This window comes from Panthera pardus, unplaced genomic scaffold (assembly GCF_024362965.1).
Source record: "Panthera pardus isolate Hobbes unplaced genomic scaffold, ASM2436296v1 HiC_scaffold_24, whole genome shotgun sequence".
Taxonomy (NCBI): Eukaryota; Metazoa; Chordata; class Mammalia; order Carnivora; family Felidae; genus Panthera; species Panthera pardus.
The window spans coordinates 52,785,524-52,807,924 of NW_026526810.1; the positions used below are offsets into that span (position 1 = coordinate 52,785,524).

Genomic DNA, 22,401 nt, shown 5'->3' on the forward strand with positions numbered 1-22,401 from the left:
TTGTTACACTTGGCCACATTGCTCAGTCTCTGTCTCTATCTGCCTATCTACCCCCATTTTTCTATGCTGAACCTTTTGAAAGTAGGATGGAGGCATATACATTTCATCCCTAAATATTTACACATGCATGTTCTAAAACTAAGGATAGTCTATTATATGTCTGTCATACCATTATAACATTCAAGAAAATGAATAATAATTCAGGAATATTACCTAATATAAAAGCCATATTTGGATTTTCCCAAACTGTCCTCAACTAGACGTTTTTAGCTAGACTTTTTTTTTCTCATTTAGGGTCTAGACATATTTTGTGCCTTGTTTTTATTATGTCTTTTTAAATCTATGTTAATCTAGAATAGTCACTTGTTCTTTTTTTTTTTCCATGATAATAACTTCTTAGAAGAATGTAGACCAGTTGTTTTGTACATGTCTTACATTGTAGATCTGTCTGTTGCCTCAAAATTAGGTTCATGTTAAGTATTTTCTTGGCAGGAATACTAATTAAGTAATGTATTTTTTTTTATGTCACATCAGAGTTACTGCTTTATAAAATACCCTTGGGATAATAATAATGATGATGATAAAAAAGGCTAACATTAACTGAATACTTACTGTATGCCAGGCACTGATTAAGTGCTTTATGTGTATTTACTCGCTTAATCCGCACAGCAACCCAATGAGTTTGGTACCAATATTGGCTCCATTTACAGATGAAGGAACTGAGGCACGGAGAAGTTAAATAATTTACCCAAGGCCACAAGTTATATGTAATGAAACCAGATTTTTAACCACTATGTCTTTGCTTTTATCCATATTATAATGCCCTAAGTATACCTTAGAAAGTAATTCAAATTACTCTTAAAATTAGAAGAGCAAATTGTGCTTGAATCATAGAAAAATCACTTCAACAACCAAGATAAGGCAACTTAAACCTGATGTTCAGAATAAAAAATACAAATCAAAAATAGAAGTTGTCATTAATTCACACTAATTTTAAATCCTACCTGGAAGTCTAGGTTTATATTTTTCTCCTTTTGCTTACTACTAAGAATATATATCCTGTTACCATGATACTGTGACACTTTACTTGGACATTCCTAAGAAGGTTCATGATTAGAATTTTAGACCTTGATAATCTCTTTTTTTTTTCCCCCATTTTATAACCATGGGGGGAGATGAATACATGCCTCCTATTTTTGTCTTCCTGTACCAGAAACCCTGGACCCGCTCTTCATGGATCCAGACTTGGCATATGGAACTTACACAGGAAGCTGTGGTCATGTGATGCATGCGGTGTGCTGGCAGAAGTAAGTTGTCCTTCTGACATGTTCTTGAAAGAAACTAGGAATACTGAAGTTCATTAAAGGCCACAAAAAGGCATGTTTTCTCATGTCTTCTTTCCTTCCTTATCTGAATAATTGAAGCAGTTTTAATTACTAATTTTGTTTGCATGATATTCATTATCTTATCACCTTCAGAAATGCATGTAATAGGGACACCTGGGTGGCTTAGTCGGTTAAGCGGCCGACTTCAGCTTAGGTCATAATCTCAACATTTGTGAGTTCGAGCCCCGTGTCAGGCTCTGTGCTGAGAGCTCAGAGCCTGGAGCCTGCTTCGGATTCTGTGTTTCCTCCTCTCTCTCTCTGCCCCTCCCATGTTCATGCTCTGTCTCTCTGTCTCTTAATAATAAATAAACGTTAAAAAAAAAAAAAAAAAAGAAATGGATGTAATAAACTATCAACTTAAAATTTTCACTACTCCTTTGTACTTCCTCTCCATGAGCTAGTTGGTTGCTCTTGATCAGTATTTGTGTAAAAGAAAGCTATAATCTTTCTTAAAATATCTCATTTCCCATGGGGTGCCTGGGTGGCTCAGTCAGTTAAGTGTCCGACTTAGCTCAGGTCATGATCTCACGGTTCATGGGTTCGAGCCCTGCATCTGGCCCTGTGCTGACAGCTCAGAGCCTGGAGCCTGCTTCAGATCCTGTGTCTCCCTCTCTCTCCCTCTCCCCCACTCATGCTCTGTCTCTCAGGAATAAATAAACATTAAAAAAAAAAAAATCTCATTTCCCTGATAATGTAGAGTGAAAAGTACCTTTGAGATAGAATAAGACAGGAAATTCTAGTTCCACCTTTGGAAGAGAAAAATTCAGAAATATAATTCCTGGGAAATCTTTTGTATAGGATTCATTCTTTTGGCATTGGGTTAGAGTACATAATCTTCCTGAATAGCCTTTACAACATCAGCTGGCCATTGGAAACTGAAGGAAGTAGTGTCTGCATTTTATCTCCATGCTGCTGAGTTAGGAGCCAAGTTATGATTCAGTAAAATTATTTTAAGTTTGTTTCTGCCCTGATGTGTCTTGTTTGCCCCCAAAAGAATGGGCATCCTATTTCTTGTATAATTGCAACTTCGGTATTTGGGCATGTAGATTCTAAAGACATTTATTAAAGCAAAAATTCCAGACTTTTGTCACTTGGATTAGAGTGAAGATACATGTATCATTCTGAAGGGACCCATGTCTTAAAATTTTGCAGGTATTTTGAAGCTGTACAACTGAGCTCTCAGCAGCGCATTCATGTTGACCTTTTCGACTTAGAGAGTGGAGAGTATCTTTGCCCACTTTGCAAGTCTCTGTGCAATACTGTGATCCCCATTATTCCTTTGCAACCTCAAAGGATAAACAGGTATGTTTTAATTCATGTTTGGGTTGAATTTTTAAAAGCTGTATTTAATCCTTTCATTTGTGCCTGTTTTGATTAGATCACTAGTTTCTTTTGTTGTTTGAAGTAATTAATACTTTTTCTTTCCATAAGTTGTATTCTGTCTTTAAAATATGATGAAAAGCTCCAATTTTTGGTTTCTAAAATAACTGGAATGTTCATTAACTCAAATCTGTATGTTGTGTGTGTATCTTCTAACAGCCATGAAAACAGTAGAACATGAATCTCTACCTTAGCATTCACAAAAAGGGAAAAGATGCTGAGAAGATTTATCCTTTCAAATAGTACTTTTTACACCATTAGAGTTAATGTTTGAAATTTGGTTTCTCTAAATGTCTTTGTATTATTATTTCTAATTCTGTTTTTTTTTTTTTCCCTGAAGAGCCAATCGCCATAGTTGTAAAGATGAGGACAAAATGTTAACAATAAAAGTAAAGAAAAACAGTAGATTAATCATATCTTTGAATAATTTTTAAATTTTTAGACCAAGTTTTTAAACTTTTCTATTCTGACCATCTGTGAATGGAACTCAGTAGCAAATTTATTCATTTTTTATGATAGCTATAGCATATAATTGTATATTTGTGTTGTCACTGTTGTACCCCTAATAACAGTATTCTTCATTGTTGTTCATTTTCTTAAAACTCAGTGAATTTGTAATGATTGACCTAAGTTTTGCTATAGAAAATAATTTCGTTGATAAAAACACTTAACATGTGTCCACAACAAAAGTGTTCAAAGGTGATAGGCTTGGCAATCAGCGTCAATAAGTTAGTTGCTCTATCTCTACTATTCCTTGTCATTAGAAAACCTGATCTGGGGGTACCTGGCTGGCTCAGTAGGTTGAGCATCCAACTTTTGATTTTGGCTCAGGTCATGATCTCACAGTTCGTGGGATCGAACCCCACGTCTGGGTAGACACTGGCAGAACAGAGCCTGCTTAGGATTCTCTCTCCCTTTCTCTCTGCCCCTCTCCCCACTCACGCTCTGTCTCACTCTGTCTCTCAAGAATAAAATAATAAAAATTTTTTAAAAAGAACAAACACCCTTGAAATAGGAATACCATCAGCATGTTTGAGGCACAGCAGAAAGGCAGCATGCTTGGAATGGAGCAAAGAACAAGATCATAAAAGGGCTTATAAGATTGGAAATTAGAATTTTATTTTTAGTATTAAAAACACGAAATATTTTATGTGTGATGGGAAACCATTGGAGTACTTTGAACAGAGGAGTGATATGATCAGATCTACATTTTAGAAGATCCCCCTGGCTGTTCTGCATTGAATATAGATGATAATGAAGCACTGTTGTGGAAACAGGAAGAACAGTTAATGTATTGAAATAGTTCCAGTGAGGGATGAAGTAACTTGGATTAGGGTAGTAACAATGGAAGTAGAAAAAAGTGCTCAGCTTGGGATATATTTAGAAGGTAAAACCAGCAAGACTAGCTGCTGGCTTCGAATGTGGATTGTGAGAGAATCTGAGAAATCAGTGATGACATCCGGTTTTTTATTTGAGTGACTAGAATGGTGATTCCATTTATTGATATTTGTTACTTCTACGTGATGGGCCTATGAATGGTATCTTACTCCTTGTACTTTTAAAATTCCCCTCCTACCCAAAACTACATTTTTACTTTATTTATTTTATTGAAATATAGTTGACAATGTTACCATAGTTTCAGATTCCAGTATAGTGATTCATTAACTGTACTGTGCTGTGCTCACCACAGGTGTGGCTCCCATCAGTCACATACAACATTATTACAATACCATTGTCTATATTCCCTATGCTGTACCTCCATGCCCATTACTTATTCATTCCATAACTAAAAACCTGTATCTTCCTCTCTCCTTCACCCCCTTTTGCCCATTCCCACACCCCACCCCCCTTTCTGGCAACCATCAATTTGTTCTTTGTATTTATGGGTCTCTTTCTGCGTTGTGTGTTCATTTATTTGGTTTTTTAGATTCCATATACAAGTGAAATCACATGGTATTTGTCTTTCTCTGACTTCTTCACTTAGCATAATACTCTCTAGTCCCATCTATGTTGTCACAAATGGCAAGATCTCATCCTTTTTTATGGCTGAGTACTATCCCATTGTGTGGGATACTGCATCTTTATCCATTCATCTATCAGTGGGCACTTAGGTTGCTTCCATATTGCAGCTGTTGCAAATGATGCTGAAACTACATTTTTAGATGTATGTGCTTTTATAACCTACGTAGTTAATCTGAAGGAATTTGATGTTTTCATACAGCCAATTATCCATAGAAAGACTCTACAAGTTCAGCTTTTCAGTTTGAGTTTGTGCCAATGGCTTAATAATTTTTAAATATCATTTTTCAGTGAGAATGCAGAGGCTCTTGCTCAACTTTTGACGCTGGCACAATGGATACAGACTGTTCTGGCCAGAATATCAGGTTATAATATGAAACACGCTAAAGGTTTGCTCAAAATTATTTTATATTTTGCTGTTTGAGATTTAAGTGTCAGAGTCTTTAATATTTTTCTGAAGTACTTACTGCTCTAAAATATGGTTTGCAGATATAGATTTGTCGACTATCAGGACCTAAAGATTTCAAAGCCAAAATTAAGTTTGACTTAAATCACTTAAATAGTTTTCATACTGGCAAGCAATATAGACAGTGATTAATCTGGAGTCACACTGCTTGGAGTTAAATCTTAGATCCATTGCTTACTGTCTCTGTGATCTTGGACAAGTTTTTTAACCTGTTTGTGCCTCAACTTTCTTATTTGCAGGGTGAGAATAATAATAGCACCTATCTCGCTGACTTAAGAATTGAGGTATCCTGTGTAAAGTAGAACAATGCATGGTACATAGTCAATCCTGTATGAGCATTAGCCATTACTATTACTAATTTTGTTAATATGTTGTCATTAATATTAATAATAAAAAAACAACATTTTTAAACTGTTACCTCATTTATATATTCTTTACAATTGAGGGATAAGACTAAAAAGTCTAAAGACTCTGAGAAGTAAACAATGGTAGGCAAATGAAGGAGGGAAGTCAAAATTTGAAGAATGGTCGAGGCAATGAGTTTCCTGGGTTTTTTTCCTCCTTTATTACCCAGCTTTGAACTCAGCATAGCCTGAGTCACAGAGCTTGCAATGGACATGAATAGCAAAAAGTTCAAGAGAGATGCCCTCTTTCTGGCCAGAGGACCAGGAAAAAAAGTCCCTCAGAACTGGAAAGTATAAAGGGAATTCCTGTTTTGTTTTGTTTTGTTTTGTTTTGTTTTGTTTTGTTTTGTTTTTTCCTCTTCTGACCCTCTCCTGATGCCAGCCCCAGTCAGGGAGCTGGAGCTGCAATGCCGTGGCGGCCACATAGATATGTAAGATCCCAAGAGAAAACCAGTCTCTCTGGCTGGAGGAACTGGAAAAAAAAGGGACCTCTGTGTTCCATAGAATGCAGGGTGAATCCTCATTATTTTTTTTTCTGTCTTTGCCTCACAGTTTTATCCCAAGGGTAGCCCCAGTCACCTGAATCTACTTGACAACAGAAGGGACTAAAACTGAGAGAAACATGTCATTATGGCCAGAGGAAGTGGGGAAAAGGGTCCCTTGGAGCTAGAGAATATGGGGGAAATCCCAGAAAGAAGAGAGCTATAGAAGGGGAATCTCCTATTTTTGAGAACAGCACAGATCCTAGGCTTGCCTCCAAGCTGCACATGTGCAGAACAGGCCCAGAGAAACAGCAACAGGTTTGAGAATGAAACTGCATTAAAACCATCACTTAAGTCCCAGACTAACACCTGAGTAGTACATGTATAGGCAGACCCAAACAGTGTAGCAAAGGCTCGGAGACTAACATTGGAACCACCATACACAGACAGTGGGACAGAAATTGTTGAAATTAATTGTGTTGATTGCCTACGGATACAAAAAGAAAGGTACATTTTTCCACAGAATTTTAAGAAGAACCAAAACCTCACAATGTAATATTCAAAATATCTAAGGTACAATCCAGAATTACTCAACATACAGAGAACCAGGAGAATCTGACCAATCTCAAGGAAAAAAAAAATCAATAAGATGCCAATCTTGAGATGTTTTAACATTGAACTTTTTAGACAAAAAATTTAAAGCACCCAATAATCATTAAACATAAGGTAAAGGTGAACACTTTTGAAATGAATGGAAAAAATATGAGTTCTCAGCAGAAAAAAAGTAGAAACTATTAAAAATAAAGAACCAAATAGAGAGGATAGAATTGAAAAAATACTATATGAAATAAAAATTAACTGGATGGGCTCGATAGTGGAATGGAGATGGGAAGGATAAGAGTTAGTGGACTTGAAATCTGATCAGTAGAAATTACCAAGTCTGAAGAATAGACAGAAAGTGCTGAAAAAGAAAAATAGCTTTAGAGACACATGGACCCAATTTTTTAATCCAATATTTATGTCATACAAGTCCTGAAAAGAAAAAAAGATGGTACAAAAAATAGTTGAAGAACTGATGACTGAAAACCTCCAAAATTTGGTGAAACACATAAATTTACAGATTTAAGAGTTCAGTGAAACTCAAAGATAAACTAAAAGAAAATCACACCCATATAGATAATACCTAAACTGCTGAAAACCAAAGATGAAGGAAAAAAGTCTCAAGAGCAAGCAGGAAAAGACAACTCATTTCACATAGGGGAACAACAATGCTAATTTGATAAGGAAATGGAAAATGGAGCCACAAAGAGGTTGGTATTCACTCAAGGTCTTAGTAATAGGAGCAGAGTTAGGATGCCAACCCAGGCAGCTTGGCTGCAGATCCTTGGCTCTTACTCACTATTGTATGCTGCCTTACTAGTAGAATACTATCCATCCATTAAAAATGGAAATATAGAGGGACAGTTACTGATGTGGAAAGACATTTATGATCTGTTGGTGACAAACAAGATACAGAGTACTACTATAGATTTTGTCTTTTTAAAAAGAATCTGTAGGGGCGCCTGGGTGGCGCAGTCGGTTAAGCGTCCGACTTCAGCCAGGTCACGATCTCGCGGTCCGTGAGTTCGAGCCCCGCGTCAGGCTCTGGGCTGATGGCTCGGAGCCTGGAGCCTGTTTCCGATTCTGTGTCTCCCTCTCTCTCTCTGCCCCTCCCCCGTTCATGCTCTGTCTCTCTCTGTCCCAAAAATAAATAAAAAACGTTGAAAAAAAAAAAATTTAAAAAAAAAAAAAAAAGAATCTGTATTTGCAACATTTATATGGAGAACAGAAGAATATCACCCAAATGTTATTTGAGTAGAGAAATTTTGAGCGATAGTTTATTGTCTATTAACATTTTCTAAGTTTTCTAAAATGGTCATATATAATTTTAAACAGCTAGAAAAGTGTGTGTCACACTAAACCCTTGTGATTTTTCATTCTTTTTTCTTTTCATTTATAAGGAGAAAACCCACCAATTCCAGTCTTAGTTGATCAAGGAATGGGAGATTCCACTTTTGAGTTCCATTCTATCCTGAGTTTTGGAATTCAGCCTTCGTAAGTATCCAAGTAGTTAAGAGTAGTTTGTAAATGGCTGTGAAAATAAGAGTGAAGAACAATCCTTCCTTCCTTCCTGCCTTATTTGCAAAATTGTTTCTTTATCCCGTTTTTGTCTTGTTTCTCCCTGGAGTTTTATTTGTATAATAAAATTAAGTGGTTTGAGGTATTAGAGTAATATGTATTAGAGTGAATCCTGCCTGTAATTAACCATTTTTGACCAACAAAAATGCCATTTCTATATAGTCCAACCTACAATAAGAGCAGAATTTAAGAGATTTCAATTAAAGACATATCTAACTCTGATTTCTGTAAAGTCTCAGGTCAACCCCCACCCCCATTCATTTTCTTGTTTGTAAAATTGAAACAGTAGCTTCTTATCTTACATCATAAGGTTATTGAAAAAATACTTATGTGAAAACACTTTGAAAAATATAATGTATCCAAATCAGGTATTATTATTATTATCATTATTATTTAATAAATATTTTCTGATGTACACTTTTTTAGTTGTGATTCTTGTTTATATTTTGAATCCTCTTGCTGTTGAAAATACTTGTTACAGGGGCGCTAGGATGGCTCAGTCGGTTAGCGTCCGGCTCTTGATTTCAACTCAGGTCATGATCTCATGGTTCATGAGATCTTGCTAACAGTGCAGAGCCCGCTTGGGATTCTCTCTCTCCCTTTCTGTCTGCCCCTCCCCCACTCACACTCACGGACTCTCGCGTGCTCACGTGTGCGCTCTCTCTCTCTCTCTCTCTCCCTCTCTCTCTCCCTCTCTCTCAAAATAAATAAACTTAAAAAACAAAATACTTTTTACAAAAGGAAGTTCAGGAAATCAGAACTTATCACTCCCAAGTACATGGTGTATTCATTCTCTCTCTGTTTCACACACACCCTGTTAACACTGAAGTTTCTCTTAGTCCCTTTCCACACATTAAAACTTGTTAGGTCAGATCTGTTTGCTTTGAATTTTATTCCTTCTCTCCAGTCTGTCCTTAATTTGGACCTGGATCCTTTCTGTGATCCTTTACTACATCTTTTATATGAAGTAAAGTTATATGAGCCATTATCATTTTGTAAGAGATATTTTCCTACCTATAAGAGCTACAGTCCCATTTTTTCTTCAGAGGCTCTAATCTCCAATTTGACAAAGAGCATTTTACTTTGTCAAAAGAGTTAAATTGTTGTTTCAGTACCTAAATTGTTAAATTTTTGTTTCTGTACCTTATTCTGTAGGTAACCCCTTTTATTAAATCACTATATAAAATTTTCTTGTTTTACTTTTAGGATAAAATATTCTAATAGCATCAAGGAAATGGTCATTCTCTTTGCTACAACAATTTACAGAATTGGACTAAAAGTACCTCCTGATGAAACGGATCCTCGAGTCCCCATGATGACCTGGAGCACATGTGCTTTCACTGTCCAGGCAATTGGTAATGCCTGTGAGAGACTACTTCGGAGGGTTCATAGAAAAAGAATTAACATTGATTGACCAGAAATGTTTCCTTTTCCCTGGTGTCTTAAAATAGTTTGAATTGTTTGAGGACTATTGGTATCTCAGTAGATTACTGTAGCCTGATGCCATTTAGTCTGATAATTTTTGTATTGATCCCTTTTTAACTACAGTATTGGTCATATGCAACAGAAGCTCAAAATATTTGAAAGGTATAGCATGAAGCAAGCTATATTCAAAAGCTGGCAGATTTATAACACACTAGGAAAATCAAGGGGAAAAAAGGCAAAGGAACAAGAATCAAGCCAGAAATGTTCAGTAATTTTTGTTTCTTTTACACCTTGAGAGAAAAAAGAAAGGGAAACCAAAGTCACCTAAAACATTATCAGAAAAGGGAAAAGAAGACTGAGGTAGTTGTGAGAGAGACAGACTAGCAGGCAGGAACTCACCAGGTCATAATGGAACCCCACTGTCAAATTCTCTGCCAAAATTTAAACTTCTTATAGAAGAATGCAGCAATCAAATCAAAATGTTGTATACCTTAAATTTACACAGTATAAATTGGGATGGGGGGAAGAAGAGTGTAGTAGTGAAGGATTTCTTAGTTTTTAAAATCAGCATATTTGCTTATTACAGTATGAGATAGAATACTATCTAAAAAAGAGTAAGAACTGTAATTCTTTTATGTCCTCTTTATCCAAGATGGTTTCAGTCTCCCTTTCCAATATACATTTTTGGTGGTTGCTCCCAATGGAGTCTATCATCTTTTCTTCATTTACATATATTTTTGTAACAAGACACCATTTCATGATTTGAATTAAGTAGCACGAAGCCACAAAACCTTCCTGCACACGAGCTTCAGCCTCCTGAACAGATTTTAGGAGTCACATCCAAACCTGTCAGACTTAAGTCATGGATAAAAGATTACACACAGGTTTATCTTTCCTGTGGTTGAATAAAATGAGAAATAGGAAGAATGAGATTTAAACAGAATAGAATCTGAACAAACCGGTAAGAAATGTAAAGCATTCTTTTGGAGTCATGATCTACTACTAAGTCTCTTGACAGTTTCAGTGAAGATATTTTACACTTTACTATCCTTGGCAAGACAAACGTTAGGAATCGGGAGTTTAGATAGTTAACACAAAAAAAGTCACAGTTTTTGTCAGAAAAGTGATGAGAAGTTCACTGGAGGGCTTCCAGTGGTCCAGTGGTTCCTATGTGGTTCTGTAACCTAGTAATTGGGTTTTATTTTATTAATACAGTATTATACTGTTTTCACTTCAGTGCTTTTTCCATCCCAGAACATAGTGCTGTACTTTATTCCTAGTGCATAAGCATCTGACTTACTTCATTCCCTATGGGTATGGCAAGACATACACAGAACATGTTGGCATAGTTAGGAACTACAGTTGAAGAATCAATATACAGAGTCTTTTTTTACTGTCCATTCAAAGATGGAAAAAGAAAATAGGAAGTAAACCTTCCTAACTCATAGGTGTATCTGCTGCCAAAGATCAATGAAAGTAAGAGTAATTTAGCAATAAATGCCCTAGCCAACAAGGCAAAATGTATCTGAATCCGTGGGGTTTTTTGAATTTTCAATTTTTTTTCCTGTCATGTAATTATTTTTTAAAAGTATGCATAAGAGCAATAGTTACCTGCATTGCCTTATGTATTTTAAAACAAAATACGTTGTGACCGTACATAAAATTACTTGCTGAAAAATTTTTTGTGTAGAAGAGAGGTTAAAAGGACGAAAAATAAACCAGGCTGCTTTGTTTTTCCCAGGTACTCTCTGTAGAGAGCTGCAGGGACTTTATTATGTGTAGTGACAGTTTGCTTCTATAATATCTTCTCACTCAAAAATTTGGAAATTTTGGTCTAGACTTAAACATGAAACTTTGAAGGGGAAAAGTGCAAATCATCTGGTCAAAAATATATTTAAAGAACATCTGATAGAAACCAAGTAAACAATTGTAGCAGTATTCAGGATTTATTATTTTTGTTTTTCTTACTCTTTGAGAAAACCTCTTGGGAGATGAAGGAAAACCTCTGTTTGGAGCACTTCAAAATAGACAGGTATGTATATTCCAGCAAGGTATGTGTAACTCATAGTAGGCTTTTTTGGTATAATCTATAGTTAATTTATTAGTTTTTAAAATCATTTTTTTAATTCACTCCTTTTTCTGTAAAAATTAGTGGAATTCTATTTTTTTTTTCTTTTTTACAAAGCTACCTCAGTCTTACAGGAGACAAAATGGCCCGCATTGTGCACTTTAGAGAGCTTACTCAATCTCGGTGGTTAAATGTAATTCATAGATTTCAGATGATACTTTGTCCCTTTTTTCTCCCCTTCTCTGCTTATTGCCAAGTCAGAAATTCAGTGTCCCCTACATTTTCCTTCTTCGCTAATTTTGTGCCATCATGTAACATTAAGTACTAATGCTGGCTTAACTCTACATAAATAATCATAGTGAATTCAAGAGTAAAACTAAGCCATGGCTCCTTGATGGGCAGATCTTAACACTACAGGACTATACCCGTCTCCAGACCTAAGCTCAAGAAATAGCCCCTTGAAAACAGGGTGGGCAACCAAGGATTCCATAGAGCACCCCTGCTCCTAGCCATTTTCCTCTTGTTTTCCCAAGGCACAGGGGACTTTTAATATACAATGTGCTTCCCTACACTTCCTGGCCGCCTGTTTGGAAGGCAGATCTATTCCCTGCATTTAGTGGGGTTTTTCTGGCCATGATTTTAGAATTTTTATAAATTTTTTTGCCCAGGCCTCAGAGTAAATTAATCCAGTAAATTTAAGAAATTGACTCTGGGGAAAATGAGTATCTAAATGAGAATTGAAATAATTATAGCTTTAATATCTCTTGGTCATGGAAAAATCTATTAAAATTTGATAAGTTCATAAAACTTCCTGAAAGTATTAAAAATATTATAAATATTATACTTTAATTGCAAGAATGTAAAGTTTATAATAAGGCTACAACTAATACTTGCAGACTGGGAATGATTTTTATAGTGAATGACTTAGGTCTGTCATCTGCCCTTTTTCTCTTCCCCTCTCTTACAATCTAGCATAATGGTCTGAAAGCATTAATGCAGTTTGCCATTGCACAGAAGATTACGTGTCCTCAGGTCCTGATACAGAAACATCTGATTCGTCTCCTATCAGGTAGACTCTTCTCTGAATATTATTATATGTCTTTTTCCTTTGCATTTCTGGCAGTGTATATCATTCGGAAACAACACACTGAACTAATTTTGAACACTACTATAGCAGCTTTCTAAAAGAAAAAACAAAGACATAGATGCCCGTACAATAACTGTAGTCTTATTTTAAAACTCAGGTATTTTCCAAATGTTTTCAAGTTATGTCCCTTGTTCCCACCTAGAGGCTTTATTGAATCAACATCCACAACCACTAACATATTTTTGTCCTCATCTGGTAAGAAAAGGGAGCAATGACATGGAAAGATCATTTAAAAATAGGTTTAATTTTGCTGGTTCAAGGGGATATTCTTCATCCTCGTTTTACTTACACTGCTTTGCATGCTCTCTCTGCCCCCCTCCAAATTGTTCACATATTTAATGTGTCACAAAACACTTAGAAATGTATAGTTAGGAAAAAAGTATTAAGGAACATTGTATAAAAGTAATTTTTCTTATTCATGGAGCAAATATTTATTGAACAACCTCTATTTCATTTATGCTCTTTACCTTTTCTTCCTGGATCTTCTCCTTTAACACTTAAATTATATCCAAGGCTTTCTAGGAAGTTTTTCTCAGTATAGTTTATTTTTAATTATGGTCCCCATTCATAAAAGTGTGATATGCCATTTTACCAGTTTCTGTATTTTATATCCCTGTTATATTTTTGTTTTAGGTGTTTTGCATTATATTTATAACCACATTGCTATCTTAATTAATTGCACTGTTGTTTGGTATTTTTTAGTTGTTCTTCCTAACCTAAAATCAGAAGATACACCTTGCCTTCTGTCTATAGACCTATTTCATGTTTTGGTAAGTATTCAATAAAATTTCTTAAAGTCTCTCAAGTTTATAATTTCATATGTTTTCCTCATTCAAGTTCATGTTCCTTTATTCAAGATTATAAATTATTGGTGTTCAGATTATGAAATTTAGTCTCTTCTCCATTCTGTTTAAAATAGAGATTTGAATGAGACCATCAAAACCACTTTTTTTTTAATGTTTATTTATTTTTGAGAGAGAGAGAGCACGAGCAGGGGAGGGACAGAGAGAGAGAGAGAGACACATAATCCACAGCGGGCTCCAGGCTCTGAACTGTCAGCACAGAGCACGATGCAGGGCTCAAACTCACGATCTGTGAGATTATGATCTGGGCCCAAGTCAAACGCTTAACCGACTGAGCCACCCAGGCACCCCTCAAAATCACTTTACAAGTGAACTTTACAAGTGAAAGCACATTTACTCTTTATTTTGCAGTTCTTGTCCTAGTTGATTATATTGAGTTGGTGTCTGTCCAAGCAGACTTTTTAAAATATATATTGTGCTTTCTTCCTCCCCCCTTTTCTTAACTTGTTTACATTATAAGCAGTAAATGACAGTATGAGCTGTCTTAAATTAAAATCATTGATCATTTGGTGATGGGTACCAGGCCATTGACATATGTGGGCTTCTCCCAAACACCTATGGATAGGTGGCAACTGTTTTATGAGTTTCTTGTAGAGCTTTTCCAGCCCTATGATTCCATTCCTTCAAAATGAGTCCCCTAGAGAGATCGTTGGTGAGGTTGGGAGTATGGAATCTGTGGATATAAGATTAGTCAGTGTCCCCCATCCCTCATTGTTCAGGACTATGCCCAGTGGTTGTCACTCCCATCTTTTGGAACCTTTTGGGGAAACTTTGGAAGGAATGCTGGTAAATAGGCTCTATACCCTGAGATTCTAATTTGATTGGACTAGTCTGTGTATCGGTGTTCTTTTAAGAGCTCCCCATGTTATTGTAATATTGAATCTTCTCAACCACAGGATTGAGACCACTGCCTAGAAAAAGAAGTTTCAGCAAAGGGATAACCTGTTAGGTGATGACTTTTGTTCTCCATTTATGGTACACTATATTCTAAGATATTCTATTGAATAATTAGGGAAAATGTTGTGGCTAGTTATAAAAAGAAACCCACACAGGGGCGCCTGGCTGGCTCAGTCGGTAGAACATGTAACTCTTGATCTCAGGGTCATGAGTTCAAGCCCCACATTGGGTGCAGAGATTCCTTAAAAACAAAATATATAAAAAACAAGAACAAAAAAAACCCACACACGAGCACAGAGCATCTGATGCTCTGTACTTTGAGTTATGAGATTAGCTTGCACTGGTCTTTGTCGTCACTCATGTTGATATCTGTTTTCTCTTATAGGTTGGTGCTGTGTTAGCATTTCCATCCTTGTATTGGGATGACACTGTTGATCTGCAGCCTTCATCAATTAGTTCCTCGTATAACCACCTTTATCTCTTCCATTTGATCACCATGGCACACATGCTTCAGATCCTTCTTACCATAGACACAGGTAAAGCTCACATCAGTTAACTATAAAATAAATAACATTTGCCCATGGTTTATTGGCAAAATTAATTATGCATGCAATTAGTCATATCACATATTTCAAAGTTCTACGTTATTTCTCTTGTTGAATGATCATTTATTTGTTTCTTTATGGATGTTGTGTTTTTTGTTTTTGTTTTTTTTTTTATTTTTTAAAATTTACATCCAAATTAGTTACCATATAGTGCAACAATGATTTCAGGAGTAGGTTCCTTAGTGCCCCTTACCCATCTAGCCCATCCCCCCTCTAACAACCTCTCCAGTAACCCTCAGTTTGTTCTCCGTAATTATGAGTCTCTTCTGTTTTGTCCCCCTCCCTGTTTTTATATCATTTTTGTTTCCCTTCCCTTATGTTCATGTGTTTTGTCTCTTAAAGTCCTCATATGAGTGAAGTCATATGATTATTGTCTTTCTCTGACTAATTTCACTTAGCATAATACCCTCCAGTTCCATCCACGTAGTTGCAAATGGCAAGATTTCATTCTTTTTGATTGCCAAGTAAACTCCATTGTATATATATACCACATCTTCTTATCCATTCATCCATCGATGGACATTTGGGCTTTTTCTGTACTTTGGCTATTGTTGATAGTGCTGCTATAAACATTGGGGTGCATGTGTCCTTTTGAAACAACACATCTGTATCCCTTGGATAAGTACCTGGTAGTGCATTTGCTGGGTCGTAGGGTAGTTCTATTTTTAATGTTCTGAGGAACCTCCATACTGTTCTCCAGAGTGGCTGCACCAGCTTGCATTCCCACCAACAATGCAAAAGAGATCCTCTTTCTCTGCATCCTCGCTAACATCTGTTGTTGCCTGATTTTCTCGTATGATTTTCTTAATGATTGTTCTTTTCTCTAACTTACTTTATTGTAAGAATACAGTATATAACACACAAAATATATAACATGTAACATACATATATAATGTTATACAAAATACGTGTTGGGGCGTCTGGGTGGCTCAGTTGGTTAAGTGTTCGACTTCAGCTCAGGTCGTGATCTCACGGTTCGTGAGTTTGAGCCCTGCATCGGGCTCTGTGCTGACAGCTCAGAGCCTGGAGCCTGCTTCAGATTCTGTGTCTCCCTCTCCCTCTCTGCCCCACCCTCACTTGTGCTCTCTCAAAAATGAATAAACTTAAAAAAAAAAATTTTTTTAAATGCATGTTAAGTGACTCAATATCTTATCAGTAAGGCTTTCAGTCAACAGTAGCCTGTTAGTTTTTGGAGAGTCAAAATGTATAGGTAGATTTTTGGCTATGCAGGATGTTGGCACCCTTAACCTCCATGTTGTCCAAGGGTCAACTGTATATGACATTCTGGAAAAGGCAAAGCTATGGAGACAGTATATCAGTGATTACCGGGGGGGGGGGGGGGGGGGGGGGGGAGGCGGGGGGCGGGGGGGGGCGGAAAGAGAGTGGTGAATTTGGAGAGCACAGAGGATTTTGAGGGGAGTGAAACTACTCTGTATGATACTGTAACAGTGGCTACATTTCGTTTGTGAAGACCTACAGAATGCACAATACCAGGATGAACCCTAATGTAAACTGTGAACTTCGGATGATAATGATGTGTCAGTATAGGTTCATTGATTGTAACAAATGTACCACTCTAGTGCAAGCTGTTGATAGTAGGGCAGGTATCTGGAAACTCAGTGCTTTCCTCTCAATTTTGTAATGAACCTAAAACTGCTTTAAGAAATAAAGTTTCATTTTAAAAGATCTTGTTACATGGGTGTGTGCATTTGTCAAAACTCATCAAATGGTACATTTATTGTTTGTGTATTTCACTGCATGTAAAATTCACTTCAGTCATGCAAATATTAAACATATTTAAATTGGAAATATCAATATGAATTCATGATATATTTTCCTTTTTTTTTTTTTTTTTTTAACGTTTATTTATTTTTGAGACAGAGAGAGACAGAGCATGAATGGGGGAGGGTCAGAGAGAGGGAGACACAGAATTGAAACAGGCTCCGGGCTCTGAGCTGTCAGCACAGGGGCCCGATGCGGGGCTCGCACTCACGGACCGCGAGATCGTGACCTGAGCCAAAGTCGGCGCTCAACCGACTGAGCCACCCAGGCGCCCCATATTTTCCTTTTTTTAAAAAAAGTGTGTTTTTCCTAAAGAGATCTTAACTGAAAGGAGAAGAACTAGCAATATCCAACCAAAGTAAGAGACACAGGGTAATTTTAATTGTCTTTCAGATGAATTAATGTATATATTTTTTTAAGTATTTTTAAAACAAGAGAGCACTATTCGAATGGGATGTAACCATCCATCACATTGAACTCCAATGTTGGCATTTTTCTACCCATTTTAATATGATAAAACTGAAGTTCAGAGAACTTAAGTGTCTTATCCAGAGCTTTAACCTAAGTGAGTGAGTTAGCAATTGGTGGAAAGGTTTAGGATGGTCCTCCTTAAGGATAGATTAATGAAGGAAATTACCTTACGAGGTTCTTCTTAATGTGTTGCTTGAGAGTAAAGGCAGGACAGCAACCTACTTCCCTTTCTAGAAGCTGAATTTCTACCTGTTAGCTAAGACTCCTAGGAATGCAAAGCAGATAGATGACCACTAATTTGTTTACCTGGTCATATTACAATGAGATAAGCATTTATTAAACATCCATGTGATTCTGCCCTATGTGTTTCTTCATCTAATATACTGATAAAGTTTACCTAAGAGGTTTTTTTTTTTAATGTTTATTTTTGAGAGAGAGAGAGAGAGAGAGAGAGAGAGCGAGTGAGCACATGCACGCAAGCGGAGGAGGAGCAGAGAGAGGGAGACACAGAATCTGAGGCAGGCTCCAGGCTCTGAGCTATCAGTACAGAGGCCGACACAGGGCTCAAACTCACGAACCATGAGATCATGTCCTAAGCTGCAGTTGGACCCTTAACTGACTGAGCCACCCGGGTGCCCCTTACCCAACAGTTTTAATATTTAGAATCAACTATTTAGATTGAGAAAAAGGAAAAGAGCCTCAGTTGAGTTGACATTGTTTATTATCCTGACACCATGATATTGAGGTGTAATTAATACATTGAATAGGAAACTCATAGATTTATCTTTCAGAATTTCTTTTTCAGACCTCCCCCTTGCTCAGGTTCAAGAAGAGAGTGAAGAGGCTCGTTCTGCATCTTCTTTCTTGGCAGAAGTTTCTCAATATACAAATGGGTGAGTAGCAGTTCATTAGTTCAACCTATTTCAGTATTGTTTTAATAATTCCACCTCTTTGTTCAGTTGTTTGGCACAATAACTTTTGAACCATTTTAATTCCAGTTTTTAAAAATCAGTTAAGAGCTTTTGGAATTACAGCTACCCATTTGTTTGTTTCTGAGACTGAAACAAGTTTTGATACATCTTTACTCTTATAAACTGTTCTTTATTCTTGTTATAAAGAACAGTTTTGATACATCTTTACTTTTATAACTGTTCGGGGAACATAGGCCAAAGATAATAAAATTTTAACAAATGGCAGCATTTAGAATTTAAATAAATGTACAAAATAGAAAATAGGTCATCCATTTAAAGCAATCTATACAGTTGATACGCTTAACTAACTAGAGATTTTTTTTTATGGCTTTTATGTAACATGTGAAATATATTGGCGATGCAAAGGCTAAAATCAAAAGTATAATAAGAGTGCCCCACTGAGCTCTACATGCTGCCAAACTCTCCCCTCTTTGCTTTCATTTTCTTCATCAATTTTTAGTTAGGTTTTCTGTTTTGTTTTGTTTTTTAGTTAGGTACTGAAGAGAGAGAGGAAGAGGGAGAGGGAGAGAGAGAGAGACAGTGTGTGTGTGTGTGTGTGTGTGTGTGTGTGTGTTACTAGACTTTATTTTTTAGAGCTGTTTTATTAGGCTTACAGAAAATTTAAACAGAAAGTATATAACGTTCCTGTATACTCCCTCCCATCACCAGTTTCTCCTGTAATTAACATCCAGCCTTCAGTGTGGTAAATTTGTTAAAGATGATAAAACAGTGTCAATACATTATTGTTAACTAAAGTCCATAGTTTACATTAGGGTTCACTCTTTGTGTTGTAACATTGCAAGTATGATATAGAGTACTTTTCACTGCTCTATGAATCACCAACTTAAATACAGAAATCAAGAAAGTATTAATTTTTTAGCTAACTTAACTGCTTTGGTTAGTTATTGATAAATATATCTGATTCACATTTCATCATAAGGGTTAGGATAAAGAAGAAAATAGTTATTTGCTTTAAAAATTTACATGGTAGGGGCATTCACTTTCATATGCCCCCTCTCTGTAAAGAGCTTTCATACTATTCTTACTTTCTTATACTCTAATAAACCTTTGCCTGCCCCTCATTTAAAAATTAATGATTATTAATATTATTAATAATTATTACATATTGCTAATCATAATATAAATAATTGATTTATTTTTTAACTAAATAAAAACCTACATGGTAAAAGATACAAGATTTGTGGTTTTATTTAGGAAACTTTCAGAAGATTTAAATATAGAAGCTATTGCCAGTTAAATATTATGTTTTAAATGTTTAAAAATTAAATGGATAAAAAATTATTTAAATACTTAGCTATGTTTTTAAATGAGGATGTGTTTAAAGTCTAGGGGTTTAGTCTGATCAGTATCCTGTTCTGTTCTGGAATTATTGCTTCTTAGCTGCATTGGGTGTGGTATTCCTGGCTGGTATTTGTGGGTCTCATTGAAGAATGGTATCACCCCTTACCTTCGCTGTGCTGCCTTGTTTTTCCACTATTTACTTGGAGTAACTCCACCTGATGAACTGCTGACAAGTAAGTAGGAAAGTGAAATCTCAGAATAGGATATAATAGATATTTTTTCTTACCTTCAACCTCAAAAATACAAGGTGAGGGCAAAACTACTTTTCTGTTCTCTGCCTCTTTCATCAATGTTCACTGTCAACATGTGTGCCCCTGCTGTGGTATGGGCTAAAGGTGAGACCAAAAGTGAGATTAGCTTCATAATATGCAAAACATACTCAGGACTCCTATCTATGTATAGTTGATGTACTTGAGCTTATAAAATGTGTGCACACAGAATATAACTGTTAGGATATACAAAAAATTAGGAACATTGGTTGCATTTAGGGAAGAGAACAATTTGGTTAAGTAGGAGGAAAATGTTATTTTATACTCCTTATTTGACTTTTGAACATATGACTACTACAAAAGAAGTAAAATGCTGCTAGGAAAGTCCTGTTGTAACAAAGTGAGGATATGTATGTTTGAGTACCAGTCATTTCCTTTCTTCTTTACTTGCCTTAAATCTAGATCAAAGTAGACAAGTCTTCCTTGTGCTTTTGTATGGGTAAAAATCAGAACATTTGTATGATTTTGGAAGCATCACCAAAATTGTTTAGAGATTCTTGCTTTTGTCCTTTGAGATTAAGCTGAACAGGTCAGCTTTATTGGCTTTCAGCTTCTGTATCTTGAACTCAGTTCAGTAGGGTTTATTTGATCTAGTTTGTTGTGATTCTGTATACGGGCATACCTTGTCATATTGCGCATCACCTTATTGCACTTTGCAGATACATTTTTTACAAATTGAAGGTTTGTGGCAACCCTGCGTCAAGGAAGTCTGCCAGTGCCATTTTTCCCACAGCATTTGCTCACTTCATGTTTGTGTCACATTTTGATGATTATTGCAATATTTCAAACTTTTTCATTATTGTTATATTTGTTAGGGTGATCTGTGATGGTTGATTATGACTGGCTGAAAGGCCAGATGATGGTTTGCAGTTTTTAGCAATCAAATATTTTTTAATTAAGGTATGTACATTTTTGTTTTAGGCATAATTCTGTTGTTGCACACTAAATAGACAACAAATAGTAGAAGCGTAACTTTAATAATCACTGGGAAGCCAAAAATTCACTTGACTTGCTTCATTGCAATACTCGCTTTATTGTGGTGGTCTAGAACTGAACTGGTGTGCCTGTAAATGGGGTGCTACTTCCCACATAGTTGTTTTTTTGCATTTTTAAAAAATCATGTATTAATTTATCTAGATGGTGCTGTAATACCAGGTAAGAATAATGTGCTTACTAAATGTATTGTTATTCTCTTGCAGATCCTGCAGAAGGAGAATACAGCGCACTCTGTAGCTATCTATCTTTACCCACAAATTTGTTCCTGCTTTTCCAGGAATATTGGGATACTGTAAGACCCCTCCTCCAGAGGTACTATGAGGGCAAAATGTGACTGTTGGGTTATTATACTGTTGTGTTCCTAATTCACACACTCAAGGAATTGGAGACAAGTCCAGCAGCCATGGGCAGCTGGAATTTCCGCTTGTCCCACCATAATTACCGTTCCTTGTACTACTCTTCCCTAAAGCTGCCGTTTCCTATAAATCATCAGGCAGGCTGGGCAGCAGGGGGAGGTGGTCATGTTGTCAGCAGCCACATAGTCACAACTAAATATCAAAAGAAACAAAATTGGGGCTCTGTCTAAAACAGTAGCGTATCTCACATGGAAGCGCACATCTCAGGAGGGTGCCTGAGGGGGAATAAAAAAGTCATTTGGTGAATCAAAATGTATCAGTTAAATTTCCCTGAGAGAGCTGGGTCTTTTTTTGAGAAAAACTTTCTTTCTACCTCATCATTTCTGGCCCTCCTGATCACTGTCTACCCTTCTAACCTCTAGTGTCCTTCCCTATCTTTGCTTCCACAATTTCCATCTTTTTTTTTTTTTTTTTTTTTTTTGAGATATAATTGACACGTAGCATTGTTTTAATAATTAATTCTCACTGTTACTCTTACTTTATTTCCTCCATTACAGATTCTGACACCCAGTGTTTGGGGTGTTTGGGGAGGATGTTTTGGGCACATATCCAACAGGCAGTTCTCTGACACCGGCTGGGTATCCTACAATTCACCTCAATCCTACACTGTCTACCTGAAGATAGCATCAGATCCCACAGGTTAAGGACTCATTGCTATAGACTGGCATGCCTAGGGGCGCCTGGGTGGCACAGTCGGTTAAGCGTCCGACTTCAGCCAGGTCACGATCTCGCAGTCCGTGAGTTCGAGCCCCGCGTCAGGCTCTGGGCTGATGGCTCAGAGCCTGGAGCCTGTTTCCGATTCTGTGTCTCCCTCT

At 36.5% G+C, this 22,401-nt stretch overlaps 1 protein-coding gene across 2 annotated transcripts in view; it reads left to right on the forward strand.

Annotated features, from left to right (window-relative positions):
- The window catches only part of UBR1 (ubiquitin protein ligase E3 component n-recognin 1), a 132,113-nt gene that overhangs the window by 92,136 nt on the left and 17,576 nt on the right, over window positions 1-22,401 (forward strand). The window contains exons 31-42 of one of the 2 annotated variants that reach the window (XR_008417101.1): window positions 1,214-1,307; window positions 2,538-2,687; window positions 5,076-5,173; window positions 8,137-8,230; window positions 9,521-9,669; window positions 11,716-11,771; window positions 12,780-12,876; window positions 13,657-13,724; window positions 15,100-15,250; window positions 18,364-18,465; window positions 19,945-20,078; window positions 21,374-21,482. Coding sequence is in view for 1 of the 2 variants with exons in the window: in XM_053889137.1 (XP_053745112.1) it covers window positions 1,214-1,307; window positions 2,538-2,687; window positions 5,076-5,173; window positions 8,137-8,230; window positions 9,521-9,669; window positions 11,716-11,771; window positions 12,780-12,876; window positions 13,657-13,724; window positions 15,100-15,250; window positions 18,378-18,465; window positions 19,945-20,078; window positions 21,374-21,482 (1,288 nt within the window). In the remaining variant the exon portion in view is untranslated. Of the gene's footprint in view, window positions 1-1,213; window positions 1,308-2,537; window positions 2,688-5,075; window positions 5,174-8,136; window positions 8,231-9,520; window positions 9,670-11,715; window positions 11,772-12,779; window positions 12,877-13,656; window positions 13,725-15,099; window positions 15,251-18,363; window positions 18,466-19,944; window positions 20,079-21,373; window positions 21,483-22,401 lie in introns of those variants that run through there. The other variant, XM_053889137.1, reaches the window with a different exon arrangement.